Source organism: Anopheles arabiensis, chromosome 2 (genome assembly GCF_016920715.1).
Source record: "Anopheles arabiensis isolate DONGOLA chromosome 2, AaraD3, whole genome shotgun sequence".
NCBI lineage: Eukaryota > Metazoa > Arthropoda > Insecta > Diptera > Culicidae > Anopheles > Anopheles arabiensis.
In genome coordinates, this window is record NC_053517.1 from 18111821 (window position 1) to 18128276 (window position 16456).

General features: G+C 46.8%; 1 protein-coding gene across 24 annotated transcripts in view; it reads left to right on the forward strand.

Moving 5' to 3' along the window:
• Positions 1 to 16456, forward strand: part of LOC120908528 (ankyrin-3) — a 123688-nt gene that overhangs the window by 15224 nt on the left and 92008 nt on the right. For 7 of the 24 annotated variants that reach the window (XM_040319643.1, XM_040319620.1, XM_040319623.1 and 4 more), the window contains exons 3-5: positions 13991 to 14092; positions 15058 to 15510; positions 15625 to 16389. In XM_040319643.1, the coding sequence (XP_040175577.1) occupies positions 13991 to 14092; positions 15058 to 15510; positions 15625 to 16389 (1320 nt within the window). The other 17 variants (XM_040319624.1, XM_040319639.1, XM_040319630.1 and 14 more) reach the window with 16 other exon arrangements.

Genomic DNA, 16456 nt, shown 5'->3' on the forward strand with positions numbered 1-16456 from the left:
TAGAAAACGATTTTTTATGTTCTTTTTGAATTCAATGAAAATTATATTTACATCTGAATCTTTAATTTATTTAAAATATGCGCCTAAAAATTATGAAATAAAATATACCTATTGATTAGACTGAACTTATTTAAGTGTTATGGGCAGTGTAAATAGAATGATATAAAATATTTTTGAATTCCTTAGCATCCTTTTTCTTCATGATTTTTTTTACCTTATGCCGTTGTTGGTGTTATCCCCTGGTTTACATGAAAACAGTCAATTATGAGGTTTCCCCCAATGATAATATTGATTATAGCGTAGAGCAATATGGCCTTTTTAGATAGTTTCTGAATACAAAAATTGATTACCCGTCAATCCATAGTTGTGTTTTCGTGTGCTCCAACTAGATGAAAGGATTTGTCGTGTGTAAATGAACATAATCAACCCAGGAGGCATAATTGTAAATCGATCCGCTGTTTGCTTAAGTGTGAACCATAGATGGGCAAACATTGTGCGAAGGTTTGCACACTAATGCTAATGAGTATGTTTAGTTGACATGCTGGTGAAAGACTGAACGCCTCCACAACGTGTTGAACAATTCGTCCCACCGTAGTGGTAGCAGTGCCGCTACCTACCAATAGATGGCGCCCGAACGTTAGTCGGTTATTTCGTTCGCCTCAAATTCAAAACTCACGCTGCCGAACAAGAAAATTGGTTTTAACTGCAAAGCAAATACATTAGTTTTAGCTCCACATCAAAACCAACCCAGTTACATCATTCTAGCGCTGTAGAAATAATATTTTTTCACTCAGCAAACAACTCAAGACGGCTGCACAAGTTAGAGCTCTAGCTGCCTTCGACGAGCTAGTTCCGCTTGCCGTGTTGCCGCCTGTACTCGGAGCGTACTTTTGATTGCACATGCCACCCATTCATGCACGTCACTCAGCGGCCCGTAAAGTTTGCACATCGTAATGAAGCTGCTATCCATTGTTTATGTACATTTATTTGTGGGTGTGTATGTTTATGTAGTGAGGAAAACTGAGGCCAAAGGAAAAGGATTGTTTTCTTGCCATACTGCCAGCCCGCCGCGCGCCCAAGTACAACTATGTAACCGATCATGGATCGATAGCACTGTTTCGCACGGTACAGGCTGACGGTACAGATTGTTCCGGCCTGTCCGTACACTGCCAAGCAAAGCGTTATCGAGAAGGATACGGTTTCTTTCTTGATTGATACTCTGATGCCCTACAAACTGATGATTGAATCAGGGGATTGAGTTACCGCGTTGGAGGAGTTTGTTTTCATTTCTCGCAAGCAAACAACCGCGCACCGAGTCAGTGATGATGATCTGTGTTTAGTGGAGTTCCCGCACTCCGAGGGACAACCTCACGCGGGTCTGGTTGATGACGCGGTGACGGCCGATTTTTATCGTGCAATTTTTAGAGATGCACGAAAACGTCACACCCCTTCCCGGTCCTGCTGCTCATTCAGTCGATTGTGAGCGGGTTTCTTTTTCTCCTTTGCTCGGTGCCAAAAATAGCGCAAAATTTAATTCGTGAATCGGACGGTAGCACGATTGTGTGTGTGTGTATGTTCACGGGTAGAGAGGCGCACATCGCCCGGGTCAGTATGACGACCGTGTGACAGTGAGTAGTTTTCCCTCGTTTCGTCATCACGTTCTGTGTGTTCCGTTCGGGGCAATACTCGGTTTGTGCGCTGGGAAAAGGGAACGGAGTGTGAAAGATTATTATGAAAAGCCGTTGCTAAATCAACAATCCCTACGGGCTGCTTGTTGCAGCAAGCGAGCGAGTGTATCTGGTGGCAAAAGAATGTCTATTTGCGACGAGTGCTACGGCTAACATTGTTAGCGAAATATGCTGGAGGGCAAAAGCAAACAAAAGTGAATTTGATTGGATCGATGATCGGCTTTTATTGGATTGTGTTCCGTTGACAGTTCTGGCGACAGTGTGTTGCGATGGACTGAAGTCTGTTCCGGAGGCTGATGGCCGGGTTGAACATAAATCTAGCCAAACTGTTAATGCAACAGGCAATCTGATGTTACCAGAACGAAACACGTTGAGCCAGGTGGACAGTGTGTATGTAAAAATGTAGCATCAAACAAACCCGTGTTCTGAATATAGCTCTGTGACGTTCGAGCTAGACACAGGCTCTTTAAATATTAATGTTGAAGCGGAGATGGTGGGATATTAATATTCTCAGCTTCTAAAAGCAGCACAAAACCCTACGGACGAAACGTTTTAGTAAGAGCATAAAACAGCACAAGCTCTGGGCCCCGGTTCCGGTTGGGACGGTTAAACAGAGCCACCTTTCGGACAGAAGGTACGATCACCTCACTCGACCCATAGTGCCACGCACAGGACTCCCCCAAAACACTTACCCTTTTATGGTTTTGTGCCAGCGGATGGGTTTTCTCCCTTCGGTTCTTATCGGCGTCATCATCTTGCGAGTGTTGTGAGTGTGCAAAATATTTCTTCCCATCGTTCACGGGTCGAATCGGCTCACACCAAAGAGAAAGATCATCGCACGGCCAACGCACAGAGCGAAGGTGCAGGCGAGTGTGCAGACAAACACAACATGATGGGCTTTTACATAAATGGTTCCATCCCGTCGTGGGTTAAACTGTTTATTGGTCTTTGACCTCGACATTGGCTTAGAGCGAAGGCGCATCATCTGCCTGCTTACTACGTTGCTTTCGCCAGGACGGAAAAAACTCGTTCTTTTCTTTTTTGTTCTTTTTTTTGTGTACACATCATGCTGTCGTCTAGCCTTGCTGCCCGATTATTCTTCGGAACTAATTTGTAAGAAGCGTAGTAAAGTTCGCTTCCTTTTTTCCAACGAGCTGTGTCTGCGGGACGCGTTAGAAAGCGAAGTAAAAGTGATAAAAAAGGCTAAACGAAAGGAAGAAAACAAAGCTACACTATCCACAACTGGGCCTCCGAATCCTTTCGGGCCGGTTGCTAAGTGCATTTACGCGGTGCTGTGTAGGTGCGATCGCGTTTAGTGGCCTGGCGTACGGTGGGATTGATATTTATGCGCGTTTGGGATGTGCTGTTGGGACAGTTGCAAAACGTAATTACAGCGAGTGTAGAGGAGTCACCGTAGGTGCTAGGGTGGTGGTTTTGTGTCCATCGTACCCAAACCTTCGCATCCTTGCCGTGGGTGATCATGGTGCCCAGAGTGAGAACGATGCTGTGAAGGTGTCTGGCGTGTGTATGGTGGGGTGCTGTTTTTATGAGCCCGCTTTTCACCAGTGTGTTTGATGATGATGGACATTTTGACCTGTTTTAAGTGAGAATAATTGCTCGGTGAGAGAGAAGACAGGGATGGTGAAATGAAGAGAGGGAAGGCCGTTTAGTTTGCAGCACCTTGTTTATGTATTTCTTAATTTGCCTAATGATTTAAGGCTTCAGTTTCCCGATTTTCGTTTAGTATCACTTAAACCGATTTAAGTTACACTTACGCTGAAACTCTAGGGGATATTTATACATCTTACGATAGGGAAATTAAATTCTTCCAACGTTGCCACAGTAAATAGATCTTTTATGGTATTTTCCAATATTTTGCTCAAATTATTGTGTCCAACTATTGAGGAATGATAATAACAATGACTAAGAGAGTTTAATTTGATAGAAAGTAATATAAATCCGTTGCGAAATTGTTGAAATACTCTTTCGCTTAATCAGTATATGTGTATTTTTGTTTATTTTGAATTATAAATTTTAATAAAAATGTATTAACCTTTAAGATAAAAATATACATCAAATGTTTAGTTTACCATCCTAAATACAAAATAACACTAGACGTGCACGCTATTTCCTAACAGCTAGAAAACGTGATCTTTCCGTAAACGATATTTGGCCGAGGATCACGCATTCGCAGACACAACAAGCCAGCAGCGTTTACAAAACACAGTCAGCCATGTTTCAAACGTCCTCATGACGTCGATATTCGTGGTAGTCTGCCTAGGCCAGCGATCGCCAAACTATAGCTCGCGAGCCGCATGCGACTCTTTGCTTGGTTTATCTATTTGGCATTTATGCTCTTGATGTATCTGGCTCTTCACGTGAAACTTTACAAACTCTTTTGTAGAATTTAGCTCTTTCGCTCGCAAAGATTGCCGACCGCTGGTCTAGGCATTAGGGTAAAAAAGTAATAATAAATAGAGCAACGGATCGGTATCTACCGTAAAGCAATTACGAGCACCATCTTAACTTGAGGCGCGCACAGTTATTTATGGTTTTCCATCAGCCTTACCAATACGTTGGACCAATTTTCAATATTTCATTAGCTTCAAAGACCTGTTGCTCATCATTTTGAGAATATGGTCTCCCTCTCCGTCGCGCGCTCTCTTCTATTTTCCTTCGACTTGTACCGTTTTCACTGCAGTCCTAGCTATTTTTAGCTGTCTCTTACCGCCCCAGACCACTCTGGTCATCTGCTCAGGCCTATTGCACGTTGATGGTCTAGGGTTCATTTCCGTACGGCGTTCCGAGGAAAAAGTGTTGTATATTTGTGTACGCAAAGCAAGTTGGCAAAATGTACATCAACGGCACGCCGCGGTATGATGAAAATCTTCGTCGCTTTACCGTCTACCTATCCCACCGATGAGAGAGAAAAATAGAGGGAGAGAGAGATAGATAAAGAGAACGAGAGAGAGAGAGAAAATGAAAGAACGTAATCTTCGTCCGGTGATTTGGTTTTATTAGACTCGTGTAGCCATACACATACATCCACGTACACACACATGGTTTTCATGAACTACTCTTTACGTTGGCGTTTCTGCACAACAAACACACGCATCATAGAACCGTGACACGGTCACGTCTTGGCATGCTGACGTTTTCCAACGATCGCGTATGGGAGGGCCGCACGATCGCACGTTCATCCGCCAGAGTAACACGCGGCCGAGACGTTTCATTCGCGTGTGGACAGCTGTAAGCAGTAGTGATTATTCGCGCCGTAAATGATTGAATGTGAGCCCTTTTGTCTGTAGTGTGTGCATTAAACTGTACGTTACGTATCTTGGCTGGAACAGAAGGGAAAAGCATGTGTCCTTGGGAGTGAAATTTGCCCTTTAATCTTTAACCGTGTGATTGTTACACCAAAGTGCTTTAAGTCCCTCTTTAAGTGAGCTGTGTTTGAAGTGTGCGTCCTTTTCTTGAAAGTGTTCTCAAACGGTGCCAGTGAAAGCTGTTGTTGTTAAAACTAAGTGGCCTACGAAGGATCAACCATCATGCTGACACTCAAGAAGCGCTTTCCATCACTACAAAGCCTTGGCGTAAGTTTCAGCGTTATTTTTATGAGTTATATCTGCTTTATAATGTACCCGCTACCACATCGAACCGATTTTGAACTCGGCCTAACATTTCAGCCAAGCACACATTTATTTGGGGGTTATTTATATGGGGTTGTACGCGAGCGGCATAGCCTTGAGACAGGGAAGCAGGATACGAGATACGAGGTCGCGACGGGACGGGATTGGGATCATGTTTGGGGCCAGTTTTGCGTTTGTATTCACCCTGAAGTGCTATTTATGTTGCGCTTGACTTGGGTAGGAGTTCCTGCTGGGTGGCAAGCGTACAGCTCGAGTGTGCTTGCGCTCGAAAGCGTTGAAGGGTAGGCCCTTCAACTACGAACTAGATTGAACGGAGGAAAGCAGGAACGGAAGGATGGACCGAGAGGAATGTTTAGAGAGTGTGTGTGTATGTGTGTCAAAAAGGTCAGCAGGGGGATTTTTGTTATTGCTATATCCAACCCATGCCCAACAGGAATGCTTATCAGTGCAAGATGGAAACAGAAATGCCGAATTTAGTGTGATTGTTTCTTACAAGTGGCAAAATGCTAATAAATACTGTGTTGTTTATTGAGTGAATGTTGACCAGCGCTTAGAAAAGGTAATTCAACGATTACGAGGTAGTTTTGTCTGATACTGAAAAGTCATGTAATCGAAGACGTTTTGTCAAGATGATGTAGAAACCATTTATAAATGTAGAATAAGGATAGCACGCTGCAACCTTACTAATAACCTATTTCGAACTCGAATATTTGATATCTTCAACATTGCTTCAGTACATGCTTAAAGAAGAAACCCAAACACAAAATAATATAAAACACTAAATTCATCTTGTCACCTCATCGTAAGATTTTGGGGCTAAATGAAATGGCTGTCGTCCGTACGATGCCTTCAGTTCGCAAAATTATTTGGCACTCCATTATCGCTAACCTTACGCACACACTGCTGCTGCTGGTGCTACTAGGATCTGGGCTGGGCGTAAATAATGATGCCAAACGCCGCTGGCCAATGTGTCTCCAGGGACCGTTCCTGACGAATATGCCTTGCGGGAGCGAAGGCCGCTTTCTCAGCTATTTTATGCGGCGATGCTGATGATGTTTTGTGGCGCAAGGATACAGGATAGAGCCTTGTGGCAGTCGTATTTCATTGTATAAGAAGACGGGCTAGAGGTCAAGGTTTTCCTACTCATTTTAGCAGATCTGTTTGTATGTGTTTGTTTGGGACTTTTGTGTGTGATATTTAACGGTGGGTGGAACAAAACGCTACTCTAAAATGAAGACAGTTTTGGCAAACGTTTTGGCATTGTTATGTTTTCTATTGCGAAAGGATAGGAATCTGTTTCGATCGATAACTGTTTCTTCAGAATAGAGTATTAAAAAGTAGGACATTTCGTATCATATGAAGTGATTATGATTAGCCCTTCTTAGCTCATCTAAGCGAACCGGACGAGCTAGAGTAGTCGGGGTCGCGCAAACTAGCGGAAACTGTAGTTTTGAATATTTTTTTTTTTTTAAATACAAAGTTGCTTCAACAAATCAACTTCAAAACTGATAGTTACAGTGGCGAGTTTCTCTAATACTTCCTCTATCCTAAAGAAAATATGCATGAAGTTTCACAATTTAAAGGCATCAGTAATCAATGCACGATGTGAACAACAAGACGGATGACAAATCGATTACCGAGTCTCGGCACACAAAACACAAAATTTAAACCAATATCTCGGTCATTTTGATATGTGAGAACGATGATAGCATTGTTTAAGTACGAGCTTGGCAAACCAACTTCTTAGATTCAGCTAAAAGGTAAAGATAACTGTATTTTCGGTTATTTGTAAAGATGCCATTGTCGGCAATTGTACAATTTTAACTGAGATATCAGTAAAGCGGGCTATAGCAAAGTAATTTTGAGAATAGTTTTAACCTAGCTTGGGAAATAGTGTTTAGTCTGTACATACTAAATTCCTTTATGGCGTAACAACCAGCCGATCGGTGAGGGTTTCCAGAACTTCATTACTAGCGGATAAGTCGAAAAGTTGTTCTGGACTGGCGCCCTAGTGTTTATTATGCGTCATATAAAAAAAAAACAACATACCCTTGATTTGCGATCAAATGATATTTGCTGTAAAGTGTTCACATTAAAAATGTAAGCCGTATTTTCGAACTAAACTTGTAATGAACGTTATTGCTCTTGGAATTAGCCTGTATTTTTGTAACGCTTGATCACACACTGATTTTACCATTCCACCGATACTAAATTAAAATCAATAGAACCAACACAAACAGCACCTCAATTAGCGTGTGCATCGAGTTAAGTACCTTCGTTAGTCGAAGTCGCTGCAGTGTGCAGAGCAGAGAATGGTGCAAAACAAATGAAGCACAGCACACACGCTGCACACGCGGATCCGAGTCCTGCGTTTTATTGTTCCGATTCGAATGACGGACGAATGACGAATCAGACCATCCACCAAGTCCTTGCCTTAGCAGAAACCATGGCTCCGGCAGTGTCGATGATGATGATGATGATGTCACCTCGGCATCGGCACTGCAGCACCACCACCCTTCTTGCAGTATGAATCGCACATTTTTGGTCATTACTTGCGCAGCACACACACCCTCCCACTCCCCTCCTGTCTCGCCCATTTTATTGCCGCTGCGGTACGTTTCGCTTGTGGCTGCGTTTTTCGGATTTGCTGCGTGTGTGTGTGTTGCAAGAAAGGAACCGAGGGGGAGAAATAAAACAAAACAAAACAAAACACGAACCCCTAAATCACCGGCCCCGTGTTGACGACGGCCGATTAAGATGGGGTGCAAAAACAAAAACCAAACACGCTCACCCGTGACCGACCGGGATGGGGATGTGAACACGCGCGTGAATGTCTGTGTGTGTGTGCGCGTGTGAAATGCATAGAAAAAGTGCACCCCTACACTGTGCACGGTTCGTCCCGCACCGTGAGCACGTGCGTCGGCCAGGATGCGCACTTGTGTCCGATTGCGAGAAGTCACTAGTGCGCGTGTAGTTGTGGGTTCGACAGTCCCGGGGGCGCAAAGTGTGTGTGTGTGCCTGTGTTTGTGATGCGTGTCAGCAATCTGTTTACGTTCTGTCAGGTGCAGAAAACGCCGGCCGCACAACAGCAGCTCGTGGGCGCGGGAACGGTGTCCTTCAAACTGCGGGTGAAAAGGGGTGTGTGTGTGTGTGCAAGTGTCATTTTCGAAGTTCGAACGCTCCTCGAAAATAGGGGTGTGTGTGATGGTCTCCAGCGTCGCGTTCGAACATGTAGCCACCGGTCGGGCGCGCAGGCGCCTGGCCCCGGTGCCTGTTCGTGTCCTTCGGGGTGGAGAAATGCTCGCTATATCCTGTGCTGCTCGGAAGGATTTTCATTCAGTCGAACAGTAACCGTCGGATAAGCGTGACCAAATTGTGTGAACTTAAGAAAACCCCTTTTTCTGAAACAGGAGATTCTTCTCCCCCTGCTCCTCAGTGTGTGTAGGCACTATAGGAAGTGTAGAGCGAAGAAGAGAGAGAGAGCGCAATAGAATAATAGATAGAGCGTGATAGCTAGCGATAGTTCTGTTGCGCTCGCCCTTACTGCCGCAGCAGCACAACACTGCAAAGTAGCCAGCAGAAAGAGAAGGAAGAAGCATTAAAGGATAAGGATTTGTTCTGACACTAAAACGGAAAGGTTTCTCTGCACATCCGGTGCAAAGAAAAGGAATTTGTTTCCGTTTTCTCTTCCTCCGAAAACCCGTGCGGAATTTCTTTTCTGCGGAACATTTTTCCTTTTTTTTTGCCAAGGCAAGTCCTTTTTTTCCCAGTGCAGATATCCTTCCTTGTCCTTTCTCCTTCCGCTTTACCAGTTTGGGCCGAGCAAGCAAGAGGGGTGGTCCCGGGTGGTAGAGAGGGAAGAGTAGAGTGAAAATTTGCGGCCATTTTGATGGTGGCTGCTTCGGCAGACTGGCAGGAATTTAGTCTCTCGTCTCCGTGGTTGGGATTTTCATAGAATTTGCTTGATATTCTAACAAAATTCTGTACTTTTTCTCCCATCCCGGGTGTTCGGTGCGGCTACAGTAGCTGTAGTTTAAGATAGCCATAGTGAAAAAAGAGAGAAAAAAATCAGTTGAAAAATCAAAGCTAGCGAAGCAGCGCTCGCGTTTCTAGTGCAAGTCGTTTATTACCCAATTACACACAGCAACCACAGCTTGCTCCACATTCCGGGCGTGCTGGACAGATTATGCAATCGGTCGAACCGCTGGTTTGCTTAGTGGTAGCAAGTTCAACAGTGGCACCCAGTACGGACTTACCGTAAGGGCCCGTTTGCGTACCTAGCAAGGGTATTCGCGTGACTGTGTGTGTGTGTGTGTGCGTGTACGTGATTGTGTGCTCAAGCAGTGGCCAGTCCCGTACCCAACTGCCCCAGTGTCCCCAATCGGCACAGTAGGATTAATTTAAAGGAAACGGCCACCTTCGACCCGGGTGGACTCACTGGTTCGTGTACAGCGGGGAGGGTGTGTATGCGGGAAAGGACACTGCACAGAGCACCGTGCAGCGACAAAGGTTTGCAAACCGCGGCTCTAGTTTAATTGCACGAACCGAGGGACCTGTTTTGCAATGGTCACCGAAAATGGGACACAGGTAAGTGGTCGCTTTCGGGCGAGGGAAGTTATTTTCCTCAATTCTAGTATTTTTAGTCATTCCGTCCAGCAGCACAAAATATCCGTTTGATCGAATGTATGGGGAGGAAAAAATTGCAAGCAAAATAAGAAAACAGCAAACAGAAGAAAGCGAAAATTTTCTCCCAGGAATTAAGCCATCGATGCCGCAGAGCGATCGATATTCTGTCATGGTCGTCGTTGTCGGCACGCGTTTCTGTGGTGGTAGTAGTGATGTATGTTTGTGTGTATGTTTATACGTACTGCTAGCGGGATGGTGAGCGTACACACCTGCTAGAACGAGAAAGAGCGAAAGCTAAAGGGAGTAAAGCAACGGAGAGATAGAGATGAGAGAGTCGAAGAAAAGCGAAAGAGACGACGAACCTGGGCAAGACAAAGATGCAGCATGCTCCTCCTGTGCAGAGCAGAAAGGATATCGGGGGAAAACCACATCTCGCACGGTGAAACAAGGAACGCACGAGTCAGGGGTGGGCTGATGGTAGATTGCCCTTAGGGTGCCACCCTTTGGTAAATGTATGCGCGACGGCGGCATGACATGTTGTCCGGCACAACACCGTACACGGCTCTCTCCGTTCCGCCGTGCTGGACTTGCACAAACGTGGAACCACAGCCGCAGCGCATACCGGAAATAAATGGAGCAGCAGCAGCAGCAGCATTGCAAAAGCCAGCCAACAGTGCTCTGCTGGGCGGTGGAGTTTTGCTGTGTGCACAACTACCACCCTAGCAGGTTTGTGCCGTACACACAAAACAGTCTGACCAGGACGACCGGAACTGGCACGCACACAGTGTCACACGTGACGGGGCTCAGGATACACACACCCATACATGCTTTCGTGGGTCGGTTGGGAGGAGAGGAGGGAGGAGGGGGGGGGGGCGAAGTTCCGTTTTGTGCCATTTAGAGCCAAACTCCAAAATGGCAGACTCTCGCGCGCATTGCACACGGAATGTCAAAACTTCAAGGACTTTTTCTTTGCTCCACAGTTCGTTCGGTCGAGCAGAAGCCTTCGTTTGGGTATTTTGAGTAATTTAGTCAAAACCCTCTTTCGAAGCGCTACGTTTATTTGTAGGCCTGTGTTTGCCACACTCGCAAGCTACCGTACTATCGATTATACGAATTCAAAGTGAGAGCAAAAAACCATACAGCCTTTGCACGATGACCCTAACCGTCTCAAATCTGTGAGATTTTTTGCTCCCCCAACGAATGAAAATGCGGCCAAAAATGGACTCCATGGACTCCAAAACTCGAAGCCTTTGCTACTGCAACCTTTCGGCAGGACATGTCGCTACAGCCCATCCATCACATGGGTCCGTATGTGGGCGTGTGAGCGGGTGTTGAAATTGCCCTCTAACGATATGGTAATTTGACATTCGCGCAATCGTTCGTCGTCGTCTAACCTTTGGTAACCGAGACACCACCGAACCCCGCTGGCAAGGCTTTTTTGATTGAAGGCTTTGCGTATTGTTTGGGTTGCGAGCCCTCGCACTGTTTGGGTGCGGTCGCTTTCATGGCCGGGCCGGGTTGACGGTGTTGCTACACCCCCCGGTGTAAAGATGGGTGCCGAGCATGTATTACCTAATGGACCGTAATTCCTCGGCTTTGTTGCAATCAATAACCCTGTAATTGATGGCAGTTATAGTTGGTGTGACATTTGCAGGATACAAGTTTTGGGCACGAGTGGCTTTAGTTTTGCTGTTGCCGAGGTTTATCGAGATAAAACAAAATGATGAAAATCGATATTTGTCCTTTCCTTAAACTGCTTCAAGAACATTTGGAGCTCGCGGGTATGGTTAATGATTTCAGGATTGTTCGGGAACTGTCATAATGCTCATACCGTTTCTATCAAGAGACAATTTGTACCTTATTTCAAAGTTTACATAAACTATAATAGTTTAGAATAATATAACAACTGTATAACACATCTCAATTGTCCAGGCTTAATTGAGGCATAGTAGTTCAGCAAATGAATCTACGAGATTTCAATACAACGTTCCTCACGATAATAATTTCAACTACAATAAAACATCAGAAGAATCCGCTTCAAGCATCCGTGTCGCACTGAAGGCACCATTTCTGGTACTGCTACTTTTTGTCCCGAGGCGAATTGTTGTGCAAACTTTTCCAAAAGAGATACTTTTTTTGTGCAGAAACTTTGTTCAGAGATTGCCCAAAGCAGATCAATCTAACAAACGCATTCTTCCGTTGGAGTTTGTCCAGAAAATGCATTTGTATTTATTAATCAGCAGATACTGTCGTTTCAAACAAACGGCACCAAAGGACGGAAAAAAACGCCAGATGAATCTGAATGCTCAATAAAAACACACACACAAAAACATTGTCAAACAACTGCCATTCCATTTGTTCATTAGCCTTTTGGAGAATATTTTTGGCCAAGTGCCAAACGACTATAGCTTCGACTAACTTCAATTCGAAAGCCCTGTTTGCCTAATAAAAAAGTGCACACGTAATTTGGCTCATTTGTCAGTGTGCTGCGTTTTTGCTGCTGGCCACACCAACAACTTGCTCGCCAATGAATAATGTTTCAAAAGCTGCAAGAGATGCGAGAAAAAGACTAGGTGAAAAACGTGAGCCGTGGATAGCAAATGTCCTCCAAATCCTTGCCAAGTAGTGTTGCCGTACAGTCATGCTTCATTTATTTTTTTTTCTCGGGAGGATCAATAGTGTGTGCCCCTTAGCTACTTTGCCACTTTTATGTGTCGCAATAAAGATTTGATCCTGCTGACACAGCTGCTGGGCTGTGCGGGGTGCCATACAGTATGATTCCATTTTCCGTGTACGAATGACCTTTGGCAGCTTGGTTGGTTGGTCGGTGTTAGTTATCATACGAAATGGAGTTGCGTGGTGGTGCTGGTTGGCTCATAGTTGGATCTCGGTCGGAAATCCGGCCCACTTGGGTCGAGTCTGTCACGTCAGACACGTTAGCCTTAAGGTGAGCTGCAGGTTTTCCTGCCCGAGACAGCCTGGCGGCGGGCTAGCACGGTCGATGATAGCGACTTCCGTGCAAACGTAACATGTGTGCTGGCATGATGTAATGGTAATGTGTGGACCCTCGTCCCGCCAATCCTGCCATTGCACCAGGGAGTTTCTCTCCGAACGACCACCTTACTGGATGACGCGAGTCCTTCCATGGCGTCCGATTGAAGGAAGCGCAATCTTAGGACGCGTTAGAGCGCATTATAGCAATGTTTGCTCCGGGGCAGATTTAGTTATGGTTTCTCTCTTTTTATCGTATTTTTTCTGAGCCAGCCGAAATCTTCGAGCGAATAGAGCGAAGGCAATTTGGTAGGCTCGCTGTTCCGGTGGTACGTAGATCCACACGAAGCAGCAAGAAAAAAAGGTTAAGGTATATACTGCATTATGACATCGGGGCAACGGATCGATTCCGTGTGCCTTTTTGGTAGCGAGAAAAGGCCCAGCTCCGCCAGTGTGCGGGCACGAGAGTGTGTGCGGGCACCAGTAAGCCACCAGCCACCGCAGTCGACGGCACATCTCGGACGTGCCACGGTTCCATTCGCTGGCTGGAAGCCGTTGGAGATTGATGAATACGTCGAGCATCTTAAGCAAGTTTGTGTTCGTGTGTGAGTTAGTGTGTGTGTGTGGGTACTAGAGGACATTTGCAGGGCCTGGCTGGTTGCAGGTTCCATCAGTTCGCTGAAAGCGTTGCGTGAAGCAAGGTGAAATGATTGCGAATCCAGCGCATTGAGTGTGTGGAGCCGTTCGCAAATAATTCTTCAAGGAGTTGAAAGTGTTTTACAGTAATTTCATCTTATTTCGTAATCATGACGGTAAATGTTTTAGCTCAAACAAGTTTCTAAGCACGGTATGGTGCAAAGGGATAAAGGACGAACATGTTCACTGCAGTTGTAGCTGGTGGGATTTCACAACTGCGATTAACATCAAGTTAATGCTAGTGAACATGGAGCAAATATTGAGTTTTCAGATGCACTAAGCAGTACTGTACTGTGATTTTAACTGTGTGTTTTTTTTTTACATTTTTATTCATTGCAGTCTGATGGAAACACATCGTTCTTGCGCGCTGCAAGAGCAGGCAACCTGGAGAAAGTGTTGGAACACTTAAAAAATAATATTGACATTAATACTTGCAATGCGGTAAGTACAACCTCATATGTACAGGGCTACAATTTCTTCAACTGTTGTGAAATAGGACCGCAGTGCTTCGGTTCTGTCCGCTCCCTGCATCACCCTTCAACTATCTCGTACGTGCTTTAAGAAACTAGTATCCTCAAAGCGCAAAGTAGCTGCAGTGAATAACAAAAAGAAAGAAGGCAAGGACTTGAGTTGTATTTATTGTGCAAAAATGGTGTAAAACGATGGGCCGCCTTTTCCCGCAAGATGTCGCCACCGAGTTTAGTTTTTCGGCAATGAATTTCGACACCCGTCAGCTGGCGCTTGGTGCGCATGTCCCTGGCCGGGGAACGCCGTTCGCTCGTGCTTCAAGGGGAAAGTGACAGTTGAGATTCGCGTTTTTTCGAACATCGTAGTGCGCAAGGGCAGCGTTTTGCCGTTTCGGGTTGGTCCTGCGTATGGTTGCTGCGGACCGTTTGCCAAATCGCCGGGCGGACGGACGGTGGCCGATAAATGCTAGACGCGCGAAGCCGACTAGCAGCGTCGTCGTGGTGTACGGAAGGTGTGGTAGTAGTGTGCGCGTGTGTTAGGTTATGGTTCAATGTTGAGTTCTCGTTGTGAAAGTGAAAGTCATCGGGCAACAAGGCGGGCGCTGTGTGTAGTGAGCGGACTGTGATTGCGGTGGAAGGTGCCGGCGACGGGTTTCGTTTTATTTAGAATCAACAACTTGCCTACTTATGCGCAGGGATTGTTTTAGAGATTTTTTTTGTCGTCGTCTACTACACGCCAACAGTGTGAACAATTGTGAGTGTGTTCGTGTGCGGGTGCTTCTATAAGCGATTTGTTCGAGGGGTGTTTGGAAATAGAAAGTGATTTGATTTGAAAGTTGCTTTGACGTGCTGTGTTCAACTTCATTTCATCATGTGGTGTTTTTCTTATTTTGTTTTGTCTTTTCATACATTTAATGCACACACACACACGTACAATAGAATGGCTTGAACGCGCTGCATCTTGCGTCGAAGGATGGGCACGTTGCCGTGGTGACGGAACTGTTGGCCCGCGGGGCCACGGTCGATGCCGCCACGAAGAAGGGCAATACCGCGCTGCACATCGCTTCGCTCGCCGGCCAGGAGGACGTGGTGAAGCTGCTGATCAAGCACAACGCTTCGGTGAACGTGCAGTCGCAGAATGGCTTCACGCCGCTGTACATGGCAGCGCAGGAAAACCACGACTCGGTCGTCCGGCTGCTCCTGTCGAACGGTGCCAACCAGAGCCTGGCAACCGAGGACGGCTTCACGCCGCTGGCCGTCGCCATGCAGCAGGGGCACGATAAGGTGGTGGCCGTGCTGCTGGAAAGCGACACCAGGGGCAAGGTGCGCCTGCCCGCGCTGCACATTGCCGCGAAGAAGGACGACGTGAAGGCGGCAACATTGCTACTAGAGGTATGTGGCGCCCTTCCTTTAATTTGCTGGTTTGTGTAGAGGGGTTTTTATGGCATGAAACTCATAACAAACCTTTCCTTATTTCTCTCTCTCTCTCTCTTTCACTCTCTCCAGAATGATCATAACCCTGACGTAACGTCCAAGTCAGGCTTTACGCCACTGCACATCGCGTCGCACTACGGCAACGAGGCGATGGCCAATCTGCTCATCCAGAAGGGGGCGGATGTGAACTACGCCGCCAAGCATAACATTAGCCCGCTGCACGTCGCCGCCAAGTGGGGCAAAACTAACATGGTCGCGCTGCTGCTCGAGAAGGGCGCCAGCATCGAGAGCAAGACGCGCGACGGCCTGACGCCGCTGCACTGTGCCGCCCGGTCCGGGCACGAGCAGGTGGTCGACATGCTGCTCGAGCGGGGCGCCCCGATCAGCTCGAAGACGAAGAACGGCCTGGCGCCGCTGCACATGGCCGCCCAGGGGGAGCACGTGGACGCGGCCCGCATCCTGCTGTACCACCGGGCGCCCGTCGACGAGGTGACGGTCGACTATCTGACCGCCCTGCACGTCGCCGCCCACTGCGGGCACGTGCGCGTGGCCAAGCTGCTGCTCGACCGGAACGCGGACGCGAACGCGCGCGCCCTGAACGGGTTCACGCCGCTCCACATTGCCTGCAAGAAGAACCGCATCAAGGTGGTGGAGCTGCTGCTGAAGCACGGCGCCAGCATTAGCGCCACGACCGAGAGCGGGCTGACGCCGCTGCACGTCGCCTCGTTCATGGGCTGCATGAACATCGTCATCTATCTGCTGCAGCACGACGCCAGCCCGGACGTGCCGACAGTGCGCGGCGAAACGCCGTTGCATCTTGCGGCCAGAGCCAATCAGGTGGGTTTGCGGCGTCCTTACCGTTGCGCTGGCGATGCGATTACTAACCGGCGGCAAATGTTCTTTT